Source organism: Saccopteryx leptura, chromosome 10, assembly GCF_036850995.1.
Source record: "Saccopteryx leptura isolate mSacLep1 chromosome 10, mSacLep1_pri_phased_curated, whole genome shotgun sequence".
NCBI classification, from domain to species: Eukaryota; Metazoa; Chordata; class Mammalia; order Chiroptera; family Emballonuridae; genus Saccopteryx; species Saccopteryx leptura.
Genome location: NC_089512.1, coordinates 79,746,489 through 79,773,509, shown reverse-complemented (window position 1 = coordinate 79,773,509; position 27,021 = coordinate 79,746,489). Strand labels below are relative to the sequence as shown.

Genomic DNA, 27,021 nt, shown 5'->3' with positions numbered 1-27,021 from the left:
TAGTTATTAGGGAAATGCAAATCAAAACCACAATGAGATACCACCTCACCCCTGTTAGATTAGCCATTATCAACAAGACGGGTAATAGCAAATGTTGGAGGGGCTGTGGAGAAAAAGGAACCCTCATTCACTCTTGGTGGGACTGTAAAGTAGTACAACCATTATGGAGGAAAGTATGGTGGTTCCTCAAAAAACTGCAAATAGAACTACCTTATGACCCAGCAATCCCTCTACTGGGTATATACCCCAAAACCTCAGAAACATTGATACGTGAAGACACATGTAGCCCCATGTTCATTGCAGCACTGTTCACAGTGGCCAAGACATGGAAACAACCAAAAAGCCCTTCAATAGAAGACTGGATAAAGAAGATGTGGCACATATACACTATGGAATACTACTCAGCCATAAGAAATGATGACATCAGATCATTTACAGCAAAATGGTGGGATCTTGATAACATTATAAGGAGTGAAATAAGTAAATCAGAAAAAAACAAGAACTACATGATTCCATACATTGGTGGAACATAAAATTGAGACTAAGAGACATGGACAAGAGTGCGGTGGTTACCAGGGGTGGGGGGAGGGAGGACAGGGGGAGAGTTAGGGGGAGGGGGAGGGGCACAGAGAACTAGATAGAGGATGGCGAAGGACAATCTGACTTTGGGCGAGGGGTATGCAACATAATCTAATGACAAAATAACCTGGACATGTTTTCTTTGAATATATGTACCCTGATTTATTAATGTCATCCCATTACCATTAATAAAAATTCATTTAAAAAAAAAAAAAAAAAAGTAAAATATAATAGTAACAACAGCAACAACAAAAACAATGGCTGCTAATCTTCATTGAGCATCAATCACATGGCAGGTATTCTACCAGACAATTGATACATAATGGCCGATGAAATCCTCCAAACACCCCATGACCTAGAAAATATTCTTGGCCTCATTTTATCAATGAGGAGAACAAGATTTCAAGGGGTAACACTGGGAATCAGCCAAAAGTTCTTTCCCCAGGTCTGTTGCCAGAGTCCTTGCCACCAACTCTCCATTAGAAAGTAATATCCTTTTTCACCCCCTCCTCAACTGATTCAGACCCTGAGGGGACCTTAGGAACTGCCATAACCTTTCTGTGTTGTGATCATCTACAAGCAATGAACTTCATAAATAAAAACCGACATTCCCTCTCGGGCACATGTGGACACATGAGATGATGTAGATGAAACACTGAACTTCTCAAACCTTTTCACAAATGGAACATGATTTCATCTGAGTAGGCAGACAGTAGCTGGGGGAAGGCTGAACACCTGGAGTCAGGGAGGCAGGAGAGCCTTTAACCATTTAAAGAAAACAATGGCATTCTGGCTTCTGCTCATGCCCAGCCTCCAGGAACCCTCACCGAGGGAGAGAATGTCTCAGTGGAACTGACAAAAAGGCCACCTGTGGCTTCATGCCAGTTAGGTGGCACTGAAGGAAGAAAGTCAGTGGAGGGAATAAGAACAGCGCCTGAGGGACCAGTTTTGTGCCAGGCCAGGAACCAGCAAACTTGTTCTGTAAAGATCCACATGGTAAACATTTAAGTCTTTGTGTGCCATATGAAAATCAATGAGCATGTGTGTGTTCCAATAAAACCATGTTTACAAACCCAGGCCATGGGTCCATAGGCCACAGTTAGCCAGCCCGAGCTAGGCACCATGGAGGCCAAGCCGGTGCTCCATAGAGGACATTGCACCTAATCTTCACCACCATCTAGCACAGTAACGGGACAATACAAGATGGTCCCTTTTGGATTCATCTCTCTGGCTAGCCCCACCCCTCTAAGGCTGGACAATGACAGTGACTTAAGCAATAGGCTTAGTGGCCCCAGTCCCAGACTAGCCCCACAGAACATGAGGACAGTGAGTCTCTGCTTTTCCCAATGAATAATCCCTCCCAGCATCTCTGCTGGCTAGAGAGCAGAACAGGAGAGGCAGCAAGGCCTTTCAGCCCTGTGATGCATCAGCTTCTTGACTGAGTCAAACCCAACAGACAAAAGGCCTGCAGTCTCCAGGAAGTAGCCAGATGAGAATACTTAGATTTATCCATTTAGACAAGACTGAACCCGTTTCTCCGCAAGTCCCTCTTTGACTGCCCCAGGAGCTACCCCTGGCACCACTTGTACTGGGCCAGCTATGTGTGCTTGAACTGCCAGCTCCTTATATACCACAGACACACCAAGACTAGAAGTGGCTTCTGCCTAAGGCCAAATGTTTTGGAGCCTGTATAGCCCTTCTATGATGTGTTAATTCCCAAGCCAGCTGTTATCTTTCAAGCCTGTGATATATATACATGATTCTAAGAGACAGGAATTTAGTTCCTGTTTTATCTGTCCACCTAATCCCTCACTGTCCAAATGCTTTTGGTTTTGTTCTCATTTCACCCTATTTTTATTCAATCACTAAGTCTGCTCATTTCTACACTATCTTTGGAACTTTATTATACTAATATGTTCTATTGTCATTATTACTCTTCATTGTTTTACTTTTCAGTAAAATGATGCAGAATAAAAGAGTGGGGCACAGTATAGGGAACATCTTGGGCTGAGAGAGCCCAAGTTTCAGCCCCCATCTGCCACTGTGAGGAGTAGGACCCTGGGCAAGGAGAAGACATCTTTGAACTTCAACTGGTTCATTGAAAAAATAAAGGTAAGTATGCCAGTCTCAGATAGGAGTGGGTTTGACAAGGATTGAATGAATTAACTGAGGCAAATTCTTCTTATATCTCAATAATAAAAAGACATATAATCCAAATTAAAATGGGCAGAGAATCTGAATAGACATGTCTCTAAAACACTTATACAAATGGCCAACAGCATGTGCAAAGATGCTCAATATCATTAGACATCCTGCACAGCTAACCACAATCAAAACCACAGCGAGATGCCATTTGACATCCAGTAGAATGACATTAATCAAAAAGTTAGGACATAAACGTTGGTGAGGTTATAGAAAAACTGGAACCTTCATACAGTGCTGGGAGAAATGTAAATTGGTCTAGCTGCTTTGGAAAATAGTCTGGCTAGATCTCAAAAGGTTAAACAAAATTACTATATGACCCAGCAATTATACTGCTTGATATATATCGAAGAGAAATGAAAATATATGTCCATATAAATTCCTGTACATGAATAGTAGCATTCATAGCAGCATTATTCATAACTATTATTCATAAAAAAGTAAAAGCAACCGAAATGGCCACCAACTGATAAATGGATAAACAAAACATGCTACAGACATACAACAGAATATTATTTGACAACAACAGAAAGTTAAGTATGATTCATGCTACCATGATGCATGTTTGAAAACATGAGGCTAAGTGAAAGAAGCCAGTCACAAAGACCCACACAATGTACACTGCCATTTATGTGAAATAGCCACAATAGGCAATTCATAAAGACAGGAAACAGGTTGGTGGTTGTCAGGGGCTGGGAAAGAAAGGAATGGGGGGGTGCCATTGGGCATGGGTTCTTGGTTCTGATAAAATACTCTGCAATCAAATAATTGTGACAGTTGCACACTGTGAATAATCTCAAAACTATTGAATTGTACATGTTAAATTGGTTAACTATATGGCATTTTAATTATATATAAATAAAGCTGTTATTTAAAAATATGGAAGGCTCTTACTCTAGTGTCTAACACACAGTAGGAACTAAAAATGGTCATTATTATTCTCATTAATCCACCTGAGCATCAGTTTCTCCATTTTTAAAATGCAGTATATTATACTGGAGCCTTTCAATTCTGTTTATTCTGAGAATCTACTTTTTTTTTTATTAAGTGATAGGTGGGGAGGCAGGGAGGTAGGGAGGCAGAGAGACAGACTCCCACAGAAGCCCCCTACAGGGCGATGCTCTGTCCATCTGAAGCCACTGCTCTGTGGCAACCGAGTTATTTCAGCACCTGAGGTAAAGCCATGGAGCCATCCTCAGCTCCTGGGGCCAACTTGCTCAAACCATTCAAGCCATGGCTGCAGGAGAGGAACACACACACACACACACACAAAGAGAAAGAGAGAGAAAGGGGAGGCAAAGGGGTGGAGAAGCAGATGGTGGCTTCTCCTGTGTGGCCTGACGAGGAACCAAACCTGGAACTTCCACACACCAGGCCAACACTCTACAGCTGAGCCAAGCAGCCAGGGCCAAGAATCTCAATTCTTAAACAAATGTGTAGGAGAGTCTAGAAAAGAAAGACTATTATGCACTTGAGTAGTTAGGAAATCCCTTTGGGAGTTTAGACAGGACAAGGGTAGAGGCTTATCAGAATTATGGAAAGCAATTTGAAAGAGCAAATGTGGGAATGATTTATGCCTCTATTTGGCCTATAGGAGCGCAGTTTGATTAAGCAAATAGTTTGTGAATGTAAGGACCAACTGGAAGAGGAGGCAAAATTAGATTTGAAAGGGTCTTGAAAACATAGGCCAAGAAGTACAGACTCGACCCAGTGTTGGAATGTCAGGTGAAGGAAAACTAACTGCCAGTGCTGTAAAGTACCCGTATCTCAATTCCACGGGTTTACGTAGAGACACTGTTGGTCAAATAAATTTGTAAATATGATATATATTTTTGTTCACTTGTAGTTTGCATTGGGTGTAGGGGACAGGCTATAAGCAGGCAGGGTCCTTATAGCCTAAGGCTTAATTTTAAGACTAAGCTTTTCCCCACACCCTTGACTGTTGCATGATGTGGGGTGGTGCACTCTCATGAGGAATCCCATTATGTCTCAGATCAGTGACTTTGTATCAGAGACTTCCCTATTTGTATATTGGATTAAAGGTTTTGATTTCTATACTATAAAGTGGGGCAGATCAGGAGCTTGCTCTCTCTGGGTTCCTGAGATTAATATTAGAGAGGAGAGCAAAGAAAGGCCACATGGAGGAGGCCAGGAGAAGCAGCCAAGATGGTGGAATGTTGAAGGAGAAGCCAGTTTGTGCAGAGTTTGTGCAGAGAGGAGATGGGGAACAGAGGTGAATGAGACTGGTGAGGTTAGAAACCTCTGATTCTAAGAAACTCTGGATAAGTCAGTGGCTTTGGGAGCCCTGAATGGAAAGGGAAGTGTTTTCCCACTGTGTGTATTTCCTGTCCACCAGGTGCAAGCTAGGATTAAAGCTAATGGCCCACCAGTTTTTGGCTCCACTGTTTCATTACTGTCTGTCCGAATCTAATGCGAACCTGCACGGGCCAGGTGGCTGTGATGGTGGCTATGGCTATTGGCTTTACAGACACCAAGTCCAGATGAATTTTGAAGAGTTTTTTTTTTGTTTTGTTTTTTTGCATTTTTCTGAAGCTGGAAACGGGGAGAGACAGTCAGACAGACTCCCGCATGCGCCCGACCGGGATCTACCCGGCATGCCCACCATGGGGCGACGCTCTGTCCACCAGGGGCAATGCTCTGCCCATCCTGGGCATCGCCATGTTGCGACCAGAGTCACTGCAGCACCTGAGGCAGAGGCCACAGAGCCATCCCCAGCGCCTGGGCCATCCTTGCTCCAATGGAGCCTTGGCTGCGGGAGGGGAAGAGAGAGACAGAGAGGAAGGCGTGGCGGAGGGGTGGAGAAGCAAATGGGCACTTCTCCTGTGTGCCCTGGCCGGGAATCGAACCCGGGTCCTCCGCACGCTAGGCCGACGCTCTACCGCTGAGCCAACCGGCCAGGGCGAATTTTGAAGAGTTTTATTAAAGGAGGAGATTTATTAAATATGCCAGCCGCATATGGCTTACATGGGGCAATCTGGAAGGCCCAAATCATGTGTATGCAAAATATTTCAGGGGGCTGTTTATATACCCTTGATCACACACAGGCTGGGGAGAGCATGACATCATGGCATAAGCTTAGGACCTTTGTTTTCACCTATACAGGTTTGGGGAAAAGGATGAGGGGGATGGGACACAATTCATTAGCAAGTTTACAACATTTGTCTATAGGATTCAAAAAAACGTTTTTACACATGAAAACTTACAAGGTGATACAACAGTAAAAATGTCATTCTACTTATTAAAACATATTCCTATACTTTCTAGTGTTCATTTGCCGTTTCCTTGTTTAGAGATAATTACACGCTTTCAGGAGGGGAGGGTTAGTTTCCATGGCGCTAGAGGATAAAATGCCTGTAAATGGCCCGTCAATATAAGAAAAGGTTTATTTTAATCTTTCTCTTCCTGCACCTGGCTAGCTATTTACCTGCTTCCTTACAGGGAAAGACAGGAATTTAAATCTCCTTCCCCTCTTCATTTACAATACAATGCTATCGGCCATCCTGAGTTGGTGCTAATCTCACAAGTACAGAAATCACATTTACAAAATCTCTCTGCATGCCTAGCCCAAATTAATAAAATGTCCTTTAAGCTTCCTAAATGATTAATATTAATTCTGTAGCTTTTTGTGATATAAATGGGATGGCTGGAGTCAAAGTCCAGGAAGGACAGTGGTCCCCCAGGAATCTGTGCCTTTTCCTTCCATGGTTCCAGTTTCCCATGTGCAACCGTGGTCTGAAAACATTAAATGGAAAATCCCAAAGAGAGAAAAAGACTACATCCACATAGTTTTTATTACAGTATATTGCTATAATTGTTCTATTTTATTATTAGTTATTATTGATCTCTTACTCGGTCTAATTTAGAAATTAAACTTTATCTTAGGTATGCATGCATTGGAAAAAATGTAGTATCTATAGGATTCAGTACTGTCCAGTTTCAGGCATCCACTGAGGGTCTTGCGACCCATGCTCTGAGGGTGTGAAGGGACTTCTGTACCACTTGGTGAGGCCTAAAGAAAGAGGATGAGACTCAGAACAGAAGAAAAAGGCTACAAAATTGGCTGCTTCACCATCATAAAGGTAACAGAATGAAGAAGGAACAACTTCCTTCTTTCCTTCCTCAACATCTAACACAATAACAATCACAAAATAATGGTGAAAACCAGGGTAATTTCACCAGTCACCTTTAAACAGGGAATCAAGATCAAAAGAGGCACACACACACACACACACACACACACACAAGAAGAAGTAGGAAGGATTAGAGAGGGAAAGAAAGGCAGAAATAGAAGATGATTTTGGTACGATTTAAAGTCACATCACAATCTCCAACCTTAACCTTCAGAAAAAATTTGGGGACAGAATGAGTTGACAAATGACAAGAATTCTAGAAACTTTCCCCACATTCAAGGGAGAAGTAGACTGAGGCCATAGGTTGGCAGTCTCAGGGAGCCTCAGAAAACCCTAGGGAAGAGAATCCCAGGATTTCTACCCAGCTAAGAATAGAAATAACCATGACAGGTGTTTGTCAGGAAAAGATGATAGAACCTGGTAAATGAAAGCCTACAGAGGATGAAATGAAAGAATGAGCTGGAGATGAACCAAGTTTCCTGGCCTGGATTTTTCAGAGGTAAGTGCCAACAGTCAGGATGGGTAGAAGAGGGAACATGTAGGAGAAAGGAATGTATTTTATTTTTCAGATGCATAAAGTTTGAGCAATTTATCTCTTGAATTAGATGTCTGGTTCAGCTTAAGCTAGAGCTTATCAAGTGGTTAACCTTTGATAGATGCATGTGAAATATTAATTGAAGATTTAAAAAGTGACGGCACCTGTAAGCACAGACTTGTTTTTTAAATCACTCTTTCTTTGATGATTCTGGAATCAACTAGATCCATACTTCTTTTAAAATTTTAAATTTCTTTGTTTTTGGTATTTTTCTGATGTGAGAAGCAGAGAGGCAGAGAGACAGACTTCTACATGCAACCAACTGGAATCCACCCGGCACGCCCACTAGGGGGCAATGCTCTGCCCATCTGGGCCATTGCCCTGTTGCAACTGGAGCCATTCTAACGCCTGAAGCAGAGGCCATGAAACCATCCTCAGCGTTGGGCCAACTTTGCTTTAATGGAGCCTTGGCTGCAGGAGGGAAAGAGAGAGACAGAGAGAAAGGAGAAGGCGAAGGGTGGAGAAGCAGATGGGAGCTTCTCCTGTGTGCCCTGGCTGGGAATTGAACCCGGGACTTCCACACACTGGGCCAATGCTCTATTATTGAGCCAGCCGGCCAAGGCCAAAAATTTTACATTTCAAACTTTTAGATATTATAGAGCCAGTCTGAGTCATCTTGCACTCAGAAAATAATCATTAAAAGCGAATTAGGGAATAGAAAAACTGAATATATAACTTCTTCCACAAATAGAAAGGACAACAATTTTCCAATTCTTACAATTTAAAGACCATTTAATAATACTTCAAAAGATACTCTTTTGCACATTGATTGAATTATAATGATCAAACATTGGAAACCAAGTTGATTCACAAATAATAGTGTAATTACCATATTTTTTGGCACTCTATGATCAGTTTTGGGGAAACTACTGTTAGTATAGGACTGGACCTTTAATTAAAGGGAAGGTGAGAGAGTCACCCATTAGATGTATTCAGTTATGGGCCCTAATGAAACTCACTACCTCAAACTGACTGAATACTTCCTTTCCAAAGATGCCACCCCCCTTCTTGTGTATGCTGACACGTGTGTCTCAGACATCTGCTGTAAGAGCATAAACAGTCAAATGTTCTCGAGTGGAGAGTGTTCCTGAATGAACACAGGAAGTTGGAGTGATGGAGATATACTCCTGGTTATGTATGTGTACATGTGTGTGTGTGTGTGTGTGTGTGTGCGTGCATGTATAAAACTTCTTGCCATAACTAGTCTTACTAATTTTTTAGACTTCAAATTTTTCTAATCAAATTGGGTATGCTTAACCTGAGACTTTTTAAAAAATCTTATTTTATCATACAAATCTTAATGTGTCCATGTAAAGATTCATTCTTTCATGCATTAGTTCATTTATTTATTTATGCACTTATTTAGTTAGTAGGAAATGTCCAGCTTTCAGCAGTATTCTCAAAGGTGTCTATTACCCAAAATAGATCAAGAACCAAAACACAAAACACATGAGATGCCTAAACACTAAAGAAATTGAAAGTTTATTTAGCAAATCTGTACAAGAGCCATATTCACAGTGCTTTGGGGAGGAGTTCCTGGAAGTCCCAGTCACCCAGAGGTGGGGTAACAGAGTTTCTTAGCTGTCTGCATGACTCCCCTCCCTATTACTTTCTTATCCAACTAATTATTCTCATAGTATTTTCATCCACAAAATACAATTTCAAAGGAATCAGAATTAATCTCAGAACAGTTTCTCCTCCTCTTCAACACTATTGTCACTTTGAAATCTGTAAATAGCATTTAAGGTGATATTTAATTTTAAGTTTGTGCCAACATTTTATGGAAATGTTTAAGTTTTGAAATAGTAGGAACCTCATATCCCATCTGGTGTATTTCATTTCATATCCTTTTCTCAGTGAATTTTAAAAGTCAAGAATGTGATGGTAATGGGGGGTGTGTGTATGGGGCAAGGAAGGAGAGAGAAGGGGTGGGGGGGAGGGGCACAAAGAAAACCAGATAGAAGGTGACAGAAGACAATTTGACTTTGGGTGAGGGGTATACAGCATAATCAAATGTCAAAATAATCTGAAGATGTTTTCTCCCAACATATGTACCCTGATTTATCAATATCACTGTATTAAATTTAATAATAATAAAAAAATACAAAAGTCAACTGCTGTGTCAGTATTCTCAGCTGTGCTAATGTGGCCTCTGTGTAGAAATGAAAGAAGGGAGTCCTTAGGGCAGGCGGTTTTTTTCTCAATTGAACTAGTTAGTGGCATGGAATTACAGAAGGGAAACACGGAGCTGAACGTGTGCTTAGTGGTGAGCAAAATGAGATGAATGCCTCTTAGTTTGAGGACAGAGAAACTGACCCCCAGACAAGGGGAACTGACCAAAGTCTCACTAGTGATAGAGCAATGTGGTCACTTCCTTCCCTGAACCTGACAGGCCTGTATCAGAGTGTACTGTCCATGGTACTTAGTGGTTTCCATTTTACCCACAGATATTGTTGCTCAGTTCTTATCCGCATGAGACAGGTTAATATTTCAAGTAATCACTGGTGTGCCATTTCCCTCCTGACCCTCTCCTGACTAAATGGAAGTGTATTTACGTTTAGTAGTAGGCTCCTGTCCTCACCAACTTGATTTCTAAGTGCAAAAAGCACTGGCCCAGTGTGAGGGAGAAATGCTTCATGCAGGGATAATAAGTAGGCTGAGCAGCTCTACTTGCCCAATACCAGACTTGCAAAAAAGAGGTCCAGCTGGAGAAGGGACAGAGCTAAGAGAGAGATTGACAGATAAAGAGAGAGAGAGAGAGAGAGAGGAAAAAGAAAGAGAACATGTGGTGTTCTAGGGCAATGTGCTCTTCCCCTGCTCTTCCCCTGACCCCTGGCTGCATCCTGAGATTTAGATACATTAGTTTCGTGTTTGCTGCTGTAACAAAATTCCAGGAATTCAGTGCCTTAAAACAACACTAATTTACTATCTCACAGTTCTGGAGGTCAGAAGTACAAAACATGTCTAAACTGACTAAAATCAAGGTATTGGCCCGTTTACATCCCTTCTGAGGATAAGCGTTCCTGCCTTTCGCAGCTTCTGCAGGCTGCCTGCACTGCTAGCTTACAGCCACTCTGTCCTTGAGGCCAGTGGTGGCCCACGGGGTCTGTCCTGCTGCGTCTCCCTGACACTGACGCTGCCGCCTCCGTCTTCCACCTTTAAGGACCCTTTGGATTACACTGGGCCCACTCATGTAATCCAGGATAATCTCCTTATTTTAAAGTTAGCTGACTAACAAGTTTAATTCTTCTTTGTCATATAACATATTTACTGGATCTGAAGATTAGGATGTGGATGCCCTTAGGAGGCAACTAGTCTGCCTTCCAGAACTGACTTATTAGACGCCTTCCCTTTGGATCTGGGATTCAAGATTAGAGTGGGTTTGTCCTCTGCTTTCCCCGCCTGGTACTCTGGTGGTACATATTTCTTGAAAAGAGAGTGAAGAAGGGCTGCAGTGATGATGTCTTCCAGGGAGTCCTACATCTTCTGCAGGCCTCACTCAAGTGTGGAAGAACAAGGACTTTTCTGTGCCCACAAGAACACAAAAATGCTGGCAAATGGCATGGAGTAAGCACCCTTCAAGTACTGTGAGCAGAGGCCATGTCAGGACTGTGCACACCTCAGGGATGTGGGGCCAATGATCATCGTACCCTGAAGGATGATTTCCCTTATTTTGGTGACCAGCACAGGCCACGAATATATCCAGAGACCATGTAAAGCAGAATTCCCGGACACCAGGTGCCAAAGAAACAGCACCCACGGACGACATACTCCCTGCTCACCCTGTGAAACATGGCATTGGGAGCAGAGTGCTGGCCGGAGAGGCTGTGACCCAGAATGGGGCTGGATTCCAAGTCTCAACTGACCAAAACAGCGCTGAACTTATTGGCAAAACCTAGCCTTGTGCTGATGACTGATTTGCTATCAGAGCCAAGATATCAAAATGAACTTTGGGAGTAAAAAGAATTTTATTTTTGTATAGTCAATTTGGTGATTATAAAATTAATAAGGGTTCTACAGGCTACTCAAATGAACCTCAGGTGTAGTGAGACATGACTTGCTGATTGAGAAGAAACCTGAGACAAGAAAAATAAATAAATGGGGAACACAGACTGCAGAGGATCACATCAGTGTGAATGTCCATTTCTGTGCCTCCTTCTCTTGGCCTCTGTGGGTAGGAATTAAAAAAAAAAGGTTACCGTTATCCTGAAGAGCATTTTCCCCTGACAAGCCAGAAGGTAGTAACCCAAAAGGCCACTCCTCTGGGTATTTTAACTTAAGTGATAGGTCACATATGACTATTTCCCATGACATCTTTACCAAAAACTAAAGTCAGTTTTTTCACTACATTTACCAACCAACTATCAACAGATATTTGATCTCTGCCAATGAGTGAAAAAGAACACAGAATGTCTGCTTAAAAAAATGACCTCTAGCCTGAGCAGGCAGTGGCACAGTGGATAGAGTGTTGGACTAGGATGCAGAGGACCCAGGTCTGAAACCCCGAGTTCTCTGGCTTGAGTGCAGTCTCATCTGGTTTGAGCACAGGCTCACCAGCCTGAGTGCGGGGTCGCTGGCTTGAGCGTGGGATCATAGACATGACCCCATGGTCACTGGCTTGAAGCCCAAGGTTGCTGGCTTGAGCAAGGGGTCACTTGCTTTGCTGTAGCCCCCCTCCCCATCAAGGCACATAGGAGAAAGCAATCAATGAACAACTAAGGAAACTAAGGAGCCGCAACGAAGAATTGATGCTTCTCATCTCTCTCCCTTCCTGTCTCTCTGTCCCTATCTGTCCCTCTCTCTGTCTCTCTATGTCATAATAAAAATGACCTCTTGTCACCCCATTAAATTTAATTTTCTAAATAAAATTTAAAAATAAATAATATAATGACCTCTAATGCTTTCTTTAAATTATAAAACTATTACATATTCACTATATAAAGTTTGGAAAATTCCAATGAATATGAAGCCACAACCCCTTTTAGTCACTAGATGCACATGCTTCCTTCTACTCTTGGTGACATGCCATGCTTCCATTCAGTGTCATATCCCAATATACTATGTCATTAAAACTGTTTTAAAACACTATTTCCTATATAACAAATATATACCTTCAAATATATTCTTCTATTTGAGATTTAAATTACTTCCCAAGTAGATATTTTTTTTTCAAATTAAACAGGTTAAGTTACACAGATTTTCTAGATAGACTCTGAGGTCATCTGGAAAACATGACATGGACACAAGAGCATCTCTGAGCCCAAAAAAGGATAAAATAGAAATATCTTTCCTTTTCTTAGAGGGTACTGACTCAAATCCAAACTATGAAGGCACACAAGGACTGTTCTGTCTTGGATTGGTCTATTTTATAGAGTGCTGGGGTCAGGCTGGCTCTTGGGGGCCATTTATCAAACTAATTTTATCATGTGGATTCCAGAAATAGGTGGTTCAGGGTCCAGTGCTGGCCTTTGTGACTTGATTCTGGAGTTACCAGCCAAATCCCACTACCTCTGGATTAAGTCTTAATATTCTAGCTTCAAAAATCCCACTCATTTCCCATCAGGCTTTGCTAGTTTGAAAACACTTTGTCATCTCAGGAAGGTGGACAATGTGAAATACTGTTGTTACAATTTTGTTATGGGTTCTTTCTTGAGAGGCGGTTTTGAAGAAGGAAAGTAGGACCCCAAAAAAGGACAGGAAATTGCAGTTGACAAAGGAAAGCTATATACACTTGAGGAATGGGAAAACAAGGCTCTGAATTCAGAGTGTCAGGGATTCAGCCAAACAAACATATCTTAAGAACCTACTCCAGCCTGACTAGGCAGTGGCGCAATGGATAGAGTGTCAGACTGGGACACAGAGGACCCAGGTTCAAAACCCCGAGGTCACCAGCTTGAGCACAAGCTCATCTGGTTTGAGCAAGGCTCACCAGCTTGAACCAAAGGTCGCTGGCTTGAGCAAAAGTCACTCAGTCTACTGTAGCCCCCTGGTCAAGGCACATATGAGAAAGCAATCAACGAACAAGTAAGGTGCCACAATGAAGAATTGATGCTTCTCATCTCTCTCCCTTCCTGTCTGTCCCTATCTGTCTCTCTGTCTCTCTCTGTCATAAAAAAAAGAAGAACCTACTCCATTACATAGTGGGATTTATTCAATGTGAGGAGACAGAAAGGACAAAAGTGACTGAGACAGCTCTGGGAGTTCAAGGAGTCAGAAAGTGAAAGAGAGCCCAGAGTTTGGACCCACAAGGCTTGAGATTGAACCTCAGGCATCTTTTTTACTCTCTCTGTGATATCAGAAAAGTCACTATGTCTTTCTGGGCCTTAGTTTTCTTATCTGTTCGAGGTAATATATTACATTTCACTGGATACATGAACTCATCAGCATGCTAATGTCAGAATCACACCAAATTCTCCTCATTTGTCAGTATAACCAACTGATGAAAGTCCTATTCCTAACCTCTCTTGAGAAGTCTAATTCAGCCTGACTGGTGGTGACACAGTGGATAGAGCATCAACCTGGAATGTTGAGGACCAAGGTTCAGAACCCCAAGGTCACCAGCTTGAGCACATGTTCATCCTGCTTGATTGCAGGCTCACCAGCTTGAGTGTGGGATCATTGACATGACCTCATGGTCGCTGGCTTGAGCCCAAAGGTTGCTGGCTTGAGCAAGGGGTCACTGGCTTGACTGGAACCCCCCAGTCAAGGCACATATAAGAAGCAATCAATGAACAACTAAAGTGCCACAACTACAAATTGATGCTTCTCATCTCTTTCCCTTCCTGTCTGCCTGCCTGTCTGTCTCTCAGTAAAAAAAATAAAATTAAATTAAAAAATTAAAAAAGATTAAAAGAAAGAAGTCTAAATCAACTCCATCCAGATCAGCAATAGATGAAACCATTTAAGTTCTCTATGCTCTTGATTTTGAGATGAGACCAAACTGAAGGAACTATCCCAGTGTCTCAAGCAAGATAGGTTAATGATAGGTAGACAGAGTATGTGGATGGAAAATGGCTTCAGATAATAAGCCAGACTTTTGGGTTACTTCAGGTTGTAGAAAAAAAACACAGCCTTAGTGTGCACATCAACTGACATGGCCAAGATGACCAAAGAGGCCAGCTGGTCACACATGGATGTGACCCAAATGTCCTCTTTAATAACTGAAGTTTTCTTAGAAGAACCAAATTTCTTTTAAAAGGAACAGAAGATGCAGGAACAAGACGTCACTTCAGAGCAAAGGGAATATTCTATGAGTTCTTTATTTACTGCCAATGTAGAAAGGATTTCCAACAGGTACTGGTGCAGCTTCCCGCGAAGATATTTATGGTCCATGGAGAGTTGTAAGCAAGGACTGTTTCTTTTTGAAAAAAAAAATGCAGTGATTTCTCTTAATATTTTAGTGTGTTATCATGACATGAATATAGTATTATGCATACAAAAGTATTATAAGAGATTCAGTGTGCAAAACCAGCTCAGAAGAGATGACCTTGGGAATTGTTGAAGCTTGGGTAGAATGTGTGGATGACTTTGTGTTTAAAAAAAAACTATAGAAAGCAGTTATAATAAATAGCTGGAAAGTAGTGAGTTGTATCCTTAAAGCAGAAAAAAAATATCTAACTTTGGAATATGCCAATTTCCTCCACTCGAACTCTTACATATTTAATAGTAGTGGTGTTTCCAGAACTTACAGGGCTTAGTGGAAATCTAGGATGTGGGGTGTGTGTGTCAATGTTGCTAAGGTTGAACAGAGATCTGGAAACTGAGAAGTAGCACTGGGAGTCACAGTCTCTAAAAAAATCACTTATTCACCGTCTTTGAATGTTCCATAAAAATGAAGGATAATATTTTCTTCAGACCAAAGGCATTGTAGCCAACCAGACTTTGGTATAAACAAGTGTTGTCTTGAGCTGGTGATTAGTCCTGAGACAGACACTTCTCCTTCATGAGGTTAAGCTTCAGTTAAAGGGTGTTAATGCTACCTACCCTGCCAGGTTTATGAAGATTCAAGTAATGTATACATAGCACCTAGCACAGAATCCAGCTCACTGTTGACTCTCATTAAATGACAATAATAATTATTCTATTACTATTTTTCCTTAGTCTTCTTCCTAAGAACAACCATTAAGAACTAAAAGTGTTTATTACTGTTAACTAACTCATTGGTTAATACTATTAACCTAATGCTTTTAGATATTTTTCTCTTCTTTCAAATGTGGGAAACATGAAATACATTAAGACATAAGTAGCAAGTTCTATGTTAATGAACTTTTAGAAGGAACACAATTTGATAATAAATCACTGACTTGACCTGTAGAATTTAGAGCTATGCAGGTATAGGAGCCTTTTCTAGATTTTCTTGATTAAAAAGAAAATCAGGCATCTCTCAATTTGCTTCATAAAATCCAGGGGTCATTAAACTTTCCAAAAAGAGCTGCTTGCCAGTGAGCTATGCAATTTGAAAGAAGTGGAAGAAATCATAAGCCAGAATTTCTTTCCAGGAGAGATTTCTGCATTGTGTTTGAATGTCTAGATACTGTGGACTGCATACTCATGGCAGCTTATAAGTTTAATGTCCTCACAAATGATTGAGCTGCTATGTCTCTGAAGGCTGTTGCCCACAGGCACACATGATGATGTCACAGGTAATGACACTAACTGATATGATCTCTTAATGGGTTTGGTGGATTTGGAAAACCTCCTGGGTCTCCAGAGAAGACAGCCTCTAGCCAGTCACCCACTCCAGCTTCCAACTCCTTAGTCATTCCACCAAATCCTTAGAAAGCTCTCAGACATGACCTCAAGATAAAAATGTTAATAATTATATAAATTGTGAGAGCTAACATTAACTAAGCATTTACTATCCACCAGGCATCATTCTAGGCATTTATATATAATAACTTAGTTCTCACAGCAGCCTCATCATAACCCCCATTTTACAGATGGGGAAATTGAGATATGGAGAAGTTTGGCCACTTTTTCAAGGACACAGAAATGAGACCAAACACCAATCAACATGGATCCAGATCCCCAGGCTTACCCCAGATATGATATTACCTCAAAAGGACATCTAATGGCTTCTTTTTAAAATTGAAATAAGAAAGTTCAGCTACCTAAATAATATTTGATTGGGCTACTCATTGAAGAGCAGTGGTCTACAGAAACAATGATCAAATGGTGGCTTGTCTACTCTCCCAAATTCAAAGATTGTTTTCTGAGCATCCCCGGTGAACTAAGTAGCAAAAGACAAAAAAACAAATAAAAGTAAACTCTGTGTAGAGGTCATCTCCTTTTTAAAACCAACAGTCTTTGATCAGGGCTGATTCAATTGTTGGATGGTATAGCTCCTGTGTTATCTTATAGTTTTGAAAACCAGGAAATAGCCTTCTGGATCTGAAGTTCCAGGGTAAAAAATATGAGAGGTTTTGCATTAAATTGCACTTCATGAAAAAAAAGGAAGCTGTCTGGTTATAATAAACTCTAGAATTTCACTGTCCAATTTGGTAGGCACTACCTTATGTAGCCAGTCTGATTGTGATGTGCTGAAAATGTAAAATCTGTATGAGATTTCAAGGACTTACACAAAAAGAGGATGTAAATAAATCCTGAAAATGTTTTATATTAGTTATATGTTAAAATGGTGACATTTTGCTTATACTGGGTTAAAAATTATATGAATACAATTAATCTCACCTATTTTTTATTTGTTTCAATGTGGCTACTAAAGCTTTTAACTACATATGTAACTCACATTACATTTCTGTTGGATAGTGCTGCTCTGGAGTGCAATATGCAAAGGACAGGCTGGGGACACACAGATGACAGACATCACCTGATGGTGAACAAAGAACAACCATCTTTTGGCAACTCGATCTGGGACTCTAAATCCCAGGCTCTGTTTCCAGGGCTATGTGTGCCTTTTCTGAAGCAGGTAACTCTGAGGCCTTATTGTTCTCTGCTCATTTCTAATGACCCCTGCTTCCAAGGTAAGGGGTATAATGAGATTTATTTATAAAGTTTATTTAAAATAAATGTATTATTGTTTTGTCTAATGAATGACAGATTATTGAAAAGGAAAAACATTTTCAAATCCTTTGAAACTTTAAAATTGTAATAGTTTTTGTTTTCCTCTCCCTCCTAACTCTTGCTCATTTTGCTTTCCACTTTCTACCTTTTATATATATATATATATTATTACAAAGTAAGAGGAGGGGAGGCAGAGCCAGATTACCACATGTGTCCTGACAGGGTCCACCTGGCAAGCCCACTAGAGGGCAATGTTCTGCCATCTGGGATGGTGCTCTGTTGCTCAGCAACCAAGCTCTTCTTAGTACCTGAGGCAAAAGTCATGGAGCCATTCTCAGCACCAGGGGCCAACTTGCTCCAATTGAGCATAGCTTCAGGAGGAGAAGAGAGAGAGAGAGAGAGAGAGAAAGAAAGAGAAGCAAGAAAGGGAGGGGTAGAGAAGCAGATGGGCACTTTTCCTGTGTGTTCTGATCGGAAATCGAACCTGGGACTTCCACATGTCAAGCCAACACTTACAATGGTAAGCAGCCAGGGCTTGCTTTCCATTTTTAAAGAGAGATTAAGTCCAATGTATGGGGGCTTTTCTCTGTGAGGCCATTATAATTTATACTGATAAAAAAGTATCAATGCTTAATGCATGTTCCTTCTTGCTGTATTTATCCATTTCTGCTCATAATTTACTCCTATAATTACTTCTAACTTATTAATAATTTAGCTTAAAAATCTAAGTTATTTATAAATTTTCTTACTCCTATTCTGAAAATTCTCAACTCTAAGTAAAAAAGAGTTGGAAAAATTTCTTATGTGAGATATAAATAGTTTTCTTTAGTGGATCGTAGGCCCCAAAGTTACCAAATTTTTGGATACTTTTTTAAGTGACAGTTTATTATTAATAGTTACATCCTGAAGCTTGAATAAAAACCTAATTAATTTTTAAATTAATTTTAAAAATATACAATGGTCCAATATTTAATTTTTGATGTTAAGATTTGATTGCAACAGTCACTGTGAGCAGCAAGGAAGTAGACAGACCAGCAACAATGACTTCTTGGAGCAGGCATTTTCTACCTTAACTAACATGCATCTTACAGATTTCTGACGGGGTATGCCTGTCTGAAGAGAGAATTCACTGTGGAGAACAGATACAACCCTGCACACAGAGTCGCATTCAGCATATGTAGAGGGAGAACCATAGGAGAGGTTTGACAGAGTGGTGTTACTTTGATACTATGAATAAACTAATATGTGGTTAAATTTATTTGAGTTATTTCTCACTAATATGCAATTGAGCATATCCAAATAAGAGAGGATAGCAGTTCTGGGGAAACTTGGGAAAACCATAGAGGTGGCATCCTCTAGATACCTGTCCTCTCATCATCAGACACTATTCTGTCTTCCTTCACTATTTTTTCTCATGTCCAATCATTTAACAAGCAGGAGGCCATCAGCCCACCATTGCTTCTCAACAATTCCACATATGACAGACTGCACTAAATGTAACTAGTCTAAATTGTATACTCTGAATTCTTATTTCTACTAGAAAAAAAAAGTGGAAATAATGTTTAACCTGGTAAATGCTTCTCTGCTAATTTTGTTTCTCACCAACAAGGGACATGAAGATTTAACTTAGTAATAACCTGACACAGGAAAGTATAAACCAGATGTCTACCCAGCTCTTTTAGCATTAAAAGAGGTAGCCAAAGAGCATTTGGAGAACCATTTAGGAAGAATTTGATGTCACAAATCATTAAATTACCACTACTGTGTATTTATTTGTTGGTTATATCATACCCAGATTCTTTGAGTTAAAAGTTCTCATAAATTTAGAATAACCTACAGAGATTTTATTTTATTCTGAACAAGGAGTAGCAAAGTTTACATCCCAAAATTTTTAAACACTCAAAAATTCATCCCTTAAAATGAGGACATCATTGAACCTAAAGGAGAAAAAAGTTACTTAACTATCTCACTGAAACATTTCTCCTTTTCTGGAGCATCAACTAGGGACCCATGAACTTTGAGCCCATCCTCAAATGGTGTGTGAAAGAGATCCAAGTTCAAATATTAACAGCAGCATAATAGTTCTCTCCACCCCTCAGAGCCAAATAACCAGCATTTTAGTGAATTGATTTTGTTCATGCATCATGTTAGCCAAGCAAATTGTTTCCTATGATATGCCTGAACCTACAATTGCTGTCTATGAAATTCACGGCTAAATTTGTCCAATATTTGATTACTATTTCCATTTGCTCTAGTAATAGTCACTTCCTTCATCAGTAACAGGCTTTATATACAGTGCACAGTCACAACCATTCAATGTCATCCATAAACATTTGATGAATTGTCCAACACTGTTATGTGAGCTGCTTATCTGGGACACAGCTAGGGTAAGTCTAACAGAGTTAATGAGATAATGTACCGTGGCATTAGGCAATGAGTGTTTCCCTCCCCCATATTAGCTATACATGCTCTTTCATCCAAGGACCTATTTATATCATTATCATAATTTTCATCAACTTGTCAAGATAATGGAGGGCCCACTGCGTTTGGAGAAGGCCTCACATAATTCATAGAAATCTAAAGAGCATAGATATATAGAGAGTTTGGGAACAACTAATAAATAAGATCTACATAGAAAACCATAAAAATGGGCTTTTATAAGAGATTCTGTCTTGGAAAGGATGGAACTTAAACTCAGTTTTGAGAGGAAGAAGAGAGACTTATTCTCTGAAATGAGGAAGATAAATTAGTGAACAAAATGTGTAAAGACAAACCCAAAACAGAGAACTGGAGGAGGCGCAGATGATGATGAAATCAGAGGTAATTAAGGTTGTAATAAAAGGAATGGAAGCTCTAAGCCTGCTTTCAGAAAATACCACATCTATGTTTGTTAGAGATGCACAAGTGTAGGTTTGGGGGGAGGCAAGTTATTATCAACTTTGACATGTGCTTACCAGACTTGCTTAGCAATCAGATAAGGTTTATAATTACTTCACCAAGCCCTTCTGATGAGCCATAATTTGCAGCCGTCTGCACACTGATTTCTCACAGATTCCTTTCTATCAATGCCCCCATTAAGTTAACCTCAGATGGCTGATATTACCATGTGAGAATCTCACCAAATGTAGCTATGAGTTAATAAGTGACCTTCTGAAACATAAGATTTCTCTCCTTTAAAATTATGTTAGGGCTAGTAGGGAACTTCTAGTTCTTCTGGTTCAAGATCTGTCATGTACTCATTCATTTGACAAATATGTATTGAAGACCTGCTCTGTGCCAGACTAGGTCCCTGTTCCCAAGGCTTTGCAGTGAAGTTGGGGATGCAGACATTGAATAACTAGCAAATTATTCAAGTGTCATATATAATAGGGAAAAGGGATGGTAATGTGATAGAGTTACCATGGAGGGCATACAGGCTTAGCAAACTTAGATGAACGAAGCAATCAATGAAAAGAACCCTTTGAGGAGGCCAGACTTGAACTGTTATTTGGATGAAGTTCTGAAGTCACATGACAGAAGAGAGAAGAGAAAAGCAGTAACAGGAAAAGAAAATGACATTTTCTAAGCACAGAGGTGGGAACAGGAATAATGTATTTGACAAAAGCAAGCAATGAGAGAGAGTGACAATAACAGGAGCGAGGAAGATAGGTAGGGTGTACCATAGAAATTAAAGAACTCACCCTGGGCCAGGAAATTGTAAATGAGTAAGCAAGGAGGTATAATGAGTGTTACAGATAAGTGGCATGCACAATGGACTAGACAGAGGACCAGGAGTAGTAACATGTGAGTGATAGAGAGGAGTATCCCATGAAGCAGGCCAGGATCTCAAACTCAAATGCCTTCAGGCATCAGGCAAGTAGCATAAAGGAATGAGGCAAGTCTTGGAGTGGTGGGAACTGCAGTGACTGAGAGAATGAGCAGCATGCCTGATAGCATTCAGACTCATTAAAAATACTTTGTAGGCAAAATAAAGCACATCATTAAAAAATACTTTTCAAACAAACTAAAATGAGGAAGCAAGCTAGTCCTATGGACCATCAATATGCAGCAATGAGCTATAGGAAAGTTGGAAGTAGGCTGGGATTGAGGAAAATCAATAGAGCACGGTCTCATGTAAGTCAAAGAAGAGTTATACCTTATATTTCAATGAAATAAACAAAAAAGAATATGCTTTGTTAGGCAGAAACCCAAATACTGTAATACTAATAATAACAAATATGACTCACAGTATTTGTTATAGAATTTGCATAACTTAAAAACAGAGGTAATGATCAAATGGGCCAGATTTATAAAGTCATAAACCCATGTGGCCTACCCAAGAAAAACTCATGGCCACCCACTGTGTTTGCATGCACCCAGGGATGACAGCTCCCCACAGCCCCCTCAAGGCACTGTACGTGTTCAAAAGTTTCTATCAATTCAACCTGCTATTATGTGGAGCTGATACCTGCTTACTTGTAGTTTAAGACTTGAAGTCCCAGACCTTCTTCTTTGTGCTACCAACTAGCCCTTTAGATATTTAGAAACAGTGACCCTATCACTGTCTTCCCTCTACAAATCTTGCTTTCTCCAGTCAAAACATCTCTACCTTCAATTACTCCCCAGATCCTATTTCAGATGCTAGCACCCCAATCACCTTTCTGTGAACCTTCTCTAGTTCATCACCATCCCTCTTAAACAGTGCCTAGGGAGAATACAACATTTCTAGCTAATTTATATGGAGGGCTTCTTTAGGCAGCATTTCCTATTTCTGCAGCAGTGGGAATACAGTTACATATTATCAAGCTCAGTCTCCTGTTCCTCACTCCCACCTTCCAAGCCAGTCTGCTTGCTTGTGTTTCATGGACAAATGCATAATTTCGAGTGAATGCTCCCTTCAGTATAAACAATGCTGTCTCTCATCGTTCTATCATTTCTGATTAAGATCACTCAATCTAATGTACATTACCTTCTGTACCAATAATGCAATGCTTCATGCTTCTCATGCCACTTGCTAGATGTTATCTTATTATGTACTCAAACAGAAGAAATATTTTTTATACATAGAGGAAGATGAAATTGAGAATTAGTGGTTCAAAGCTAAACCAGAAAAAAATAGAAATCTGACCCTTAGAAAAAGTATTGAATGGGAACATCCAAAAATCTGGCTTTGAATCCAGGTTCTCCATTTACCCATCATTGCTAGGTTTTTTTTTGTTTGTTTGTTTGTTTTATTTTGTATTTTTCTGAAGCTGGAAACGGGGAGAGACAGTCAGACAGACTCCCGCATGCGCCCTACCGGGATCCACCCGGCACGCCCACCAGGGGCGACGCTCTGCCCACCAGGGGGCGATGCTCTGCCCCTCCGGTGCGTCGCTCTGCCGTGACCAGAGCCACTCTAGCGCCTGAGGCAGAGGCCAAGGAGCCATCCCCAGCGCCCAGGCCATCTTTGCTCCAATGGAGCCTTGGCTGCGGGAGGGGAAGAGAGAGACAGGGAGGAAGGAGGGGGGTGGGGGTGGAGAAGCAAATGGGCGCTTCTCCTATGTGCCCTGGCCGGGAATCAAACCCGGGTCCCCCGCACACCAGGCCGACGCTCTACCACTGAGCCAACCGGCCAGGGCCCATTGCTAGGTTTTAAAAACAAAATTTTAAGAAGAATAGAAAGAAGCTACCTATTAATAAAGGTTTAGCGTGCACCAAGTCCTGTAATAAGCCTTTAATGCACAGTATATCATATATTACACATAATCTTTGAAGTGTATGTATTATCTCCATTTTAGCTATGAGGGGATTAAAACATAGAGGTTAAGTGACTTGCCCAATGTCACAGTCAGTGGCACTGGGATTTAAACCTAATTCTGCTCGTCTTCAAAGTTTAATCTTTTCATAGTGTCACACCACAATACCCCCCAGTGGGTACTATCTGTACTACATATGACTCCTCAGTTAATTAAAAATAAATTCTCATAGTAATTACTTTTTCAAAGATGCTTCTCCAAATAGGCAGGTGGAAGGGCCATGTGCCGCCCCATGTGTGGGGCCGGGGGCACTGTGTGCCTGGACGCAAGGGCGAGAGAGAGTGAGGGGAGAGGCCACATGGCAACCTTGGTGTCGGACAATGTGTTTCTAATTGGGCTGAAATGCATTCCACGGCTTCTATCACAAGTACACGTGGAACAGAAACAAGATTTCAAGGTTAGTAAAAAAAAAAAAAAAGATGTTTTCAAGTAATTTTAATACCATTTTAGCAATATTCACTTGTATATAAATCATGTGCTAATTTATTCATTAAAAAAGCCTGTACTTTGCAACATTTTATTAACCTTAGTATAGGCCAATAAGATCAGTAATTGCATTTTTTAATAATGCATCTTTTTATAATTATTCCATAATTCTGATTTTCTTCCAATTCGACTTAAGCCCTTACCAACCTCAAACCACATACCACATCCAATGAAAGTGAGTTAGAATGATATTACAGGAAATGACTTCAGGAAATCCTAAGTTTGGAGAGACATGATTCTCATACCTAGCCATGCATCAGAATCTCCTGGGAACTTTCTTAAGCCCACATAATTACTGACTCCTCTGTGATTTGGTAATCTACTGGATCTGATCTCTTAGGTTGGGACCATTTGAGAATGGAGATTTGTAGCAAATTGGTCCATTGACCAGCAGTAGGGGACCAATGACTAGAGCTTTTTCACTCTACATAGGTCAGTTTTAGCCCTTGGAAAACAAGAAACACACATAGTGAGGACTATTCCAAAAGCATAAAATGAATTACTTCAAAGGATCTAGTGAATCCCAGAAAAATTAATTATAACTCTCAATACTAACTGCTAACCTCTGCTTTATTTCCAGGGTCTAGGTAGCCATTTTAACACCCAGTTATTGCAAAAAAAACTTAAAAAAAAAAAAAAGGATACATAGGTTCTATTTAATTACTGAAAACCAGTGGAGATAATCATAAGACTTTACCTGGTAGAGCCACATGATAAATGACTAAAATAAAAAAAGTACTTTATGAAGTCATTCTCAAAGGGTTAGAACAGGACTGTCATGTAGATGGCTAAAATGGCAGCTCTCTCCCCTGTGACACCAGAGCAGACAGTGCTAACCCGTCACAGAGCGCTTCCTGTTGCACCCAGAGAGGGCCTCAACGCCCTTCCAACCCAGCACTTCAGGGTGCTGCTGCCATCTCATTAGCTCTTACATGTGGGAACATATTTGTCCTTCGCTGGCTATAATAAACAGTTAAACTGAAATTCTTTTATGTTTTACAATAGCCTGATCTATGCTCCAAGTTGTACAGACAGACACTTGAAGATTCTCATGCAAATGAGGTCCTAGGAGCAGATCACCTGGCTCTTGCTGACTGATCTTTGTAGTGGTTTTGCATTTATATCTTTGAATGGAAGTATCTAAAAATCAGCTAACTGTTAACATGCTGATAATATATGTGTTATATCATTAAAACCAACTTAATTTTTGCTAATGATAATTCAAAGTTTGAATTTGAATAAATGTTATTTAGAGACAAGCTGAGTTTCAATGTATTTTGAAAAGTAAACGTAGCATTTGACTAAAATAATCATATATCAGTCTGCTTAATTTCCATTGGAAATTGTATAGATTTTCTATTTTATAGATTTTCTCCTACGGAGAGATTGGGACATGGCCCCATGCAAATATTTAATGTCCTGCTAAATGACAGGCAGAAATCACAAGGGAATTTAGTTTGTCCAGTTTCATTTGGAAAAGAAATCATTATAAATTTATTTGCCTTTAGTTCCCGTAATGGTCATTCTTGGCTACTTCACTCTCTGCTATTTCCCAACTCATGTTGGGTGGAATCCCATTTAAGACCATATCAATGGCAACGCCAATTTAAGTTGATTTCATCACATGGACAGCCCCTGTGATCAAACAATAAGAACAGAGAGAGCAGACCCACCTCATCATAGATGCTGTCATTCCTGTGAAAGTCTCCAGCTTTCCTGGGGAGAACATGGATGTGAACGTGCTGAAAATATACAAAAAAGACAAAACAAAATATGATTATCTCCCCATGTATTTTCACACTTGACAGTGATGTTCTTATAAAGCTCAATTACTTCACCTTGGTTCCTGCTGGATTACTTTTCAGAGGAAGCTGATGTTCACCTTCAGTAACTAGATCTGAATTCTGCAAAGACTAGAGGCAGAGAATAAGACAGAACAGCATAGTGGCATAGGAGAATTTGAGTGAAATGTCAGAGTGTTTTAGGGGCTTTGTGGAATTATTCATAATTGTCAGTCTTGGTTGTATTTAGCCAGTGCTTTGAAATGACAGCATGTTTTAAAAGGTGACCATGGAGCCTCTAAAACTGACAAGAAATAAGAATTGGCTAAAACAGAGAACTGCATAAGTAAAGAGCAAATGAGGGAGAGTATGAGGGAGTATGGGCCAATTTATGGAATTCAGGCTTCAAATAATCTTTAATATTGATATAAATAATTCTCATTTATTAAACTTCTAACTATTATGATAAGGAAGCTCTGTGCTTGGCATTTATGTCGTTTAATGCTCTATTTCTGAGAGGCAACTTCTACTATGATCTCCATTTCAATGATGAGGAAATCTCTGCTCAGAGGTCAAGGCCCCACAGGAAGTGGTGGAGCTGGCACAGAAAGCCAGGGGGTCTGCTTCTGGCCCCCACCTGTTTCATTAGCAGCAACACTGACTCTATGATGTTTATCTTTGAAACAGCCCATTTCTTTAGTCTATGAAGTTCCCAGGTAATACACTTAGCAATACTATTATGCAGAGATTGTGACTCAAGGCACATAGCATATCTAATTCAATATATTCTTCAAGGCTAAACTGCCATTGAAAGTTTTACTTTCCAAATGGCACCTATTGTACCTCAGCTGAAGTTAAACTTCCTTCTTGCCCTTGAGCTATGTTCCAGTGTTTATTACAAATCAGGGGAAGATGTGAAAATGAAAAGCCTAAATGTGGAGAGGCAGGTGAGGACTCAAACCCCACCCCCATTCACGCCTGCCCCTTCTTGATTACTGCAAACATGCAAGAGCCCCCAAAGGGCCTCGGAAGAAAGGTAGATTGTGTCCCTGTGGCTTTGATGCACAGGAAGAGAGTCCTATGCCCGTGATGGTGAACTTATGACATGCGTGTCAGCACTGACAGCGTAGCCATTTTCAATGACATGCGGCTGCATACCAGAGAAGTATGAGGCCGCAAGCCGAGAAGGATATTTCATCCTCGGCTCCTGCACGGCCAGGTGCAGTAGCCGAGGATAAAACATTTGCTGTAGTGTAGACACTCTGTGCCGGAGGTCTGTAGGCCAAAACAACAGAGCTCTAGCACAGAGCGTCTGGTCCTGGGACTTCTGGTTAGGCCGTTAGGGGATCTTTGACCTCACTTCCGGCTGGCAGAGCAGGGAGCAGCAGAATGCCTTGGGGGATGCATCTCTGGGGGCCCTGTGATCG

At 40.6% G+C, this 27,021-nt stretch overlaps 1 protein-coding gene across 1 annotated transcript in view; it reads right to left on the bottom strand.

Annotated features, from left to right (window-relative positions):
* The window catches only part of FHIT (fragile histidine triad diadenosine triphosphatase), a 1,908,162-nt gene that overhangs the window by 223,294 nt on the left and 1,657,847 nt on the right, over nucleotides 1–27,021 (bottom strand). Inside the window, exon 7 of the mRNA XM_066350737.1 lies at nucleotides 25,487–25,555. Within this exon, the coding sequence (XP_066206834.1) occupies nucleotides 25,487–25,555 (69 nt within the window). The remainder of the gene's footprint in view (nucleotides 1–25,486; nucleotides 25,556–27,021) is intronic.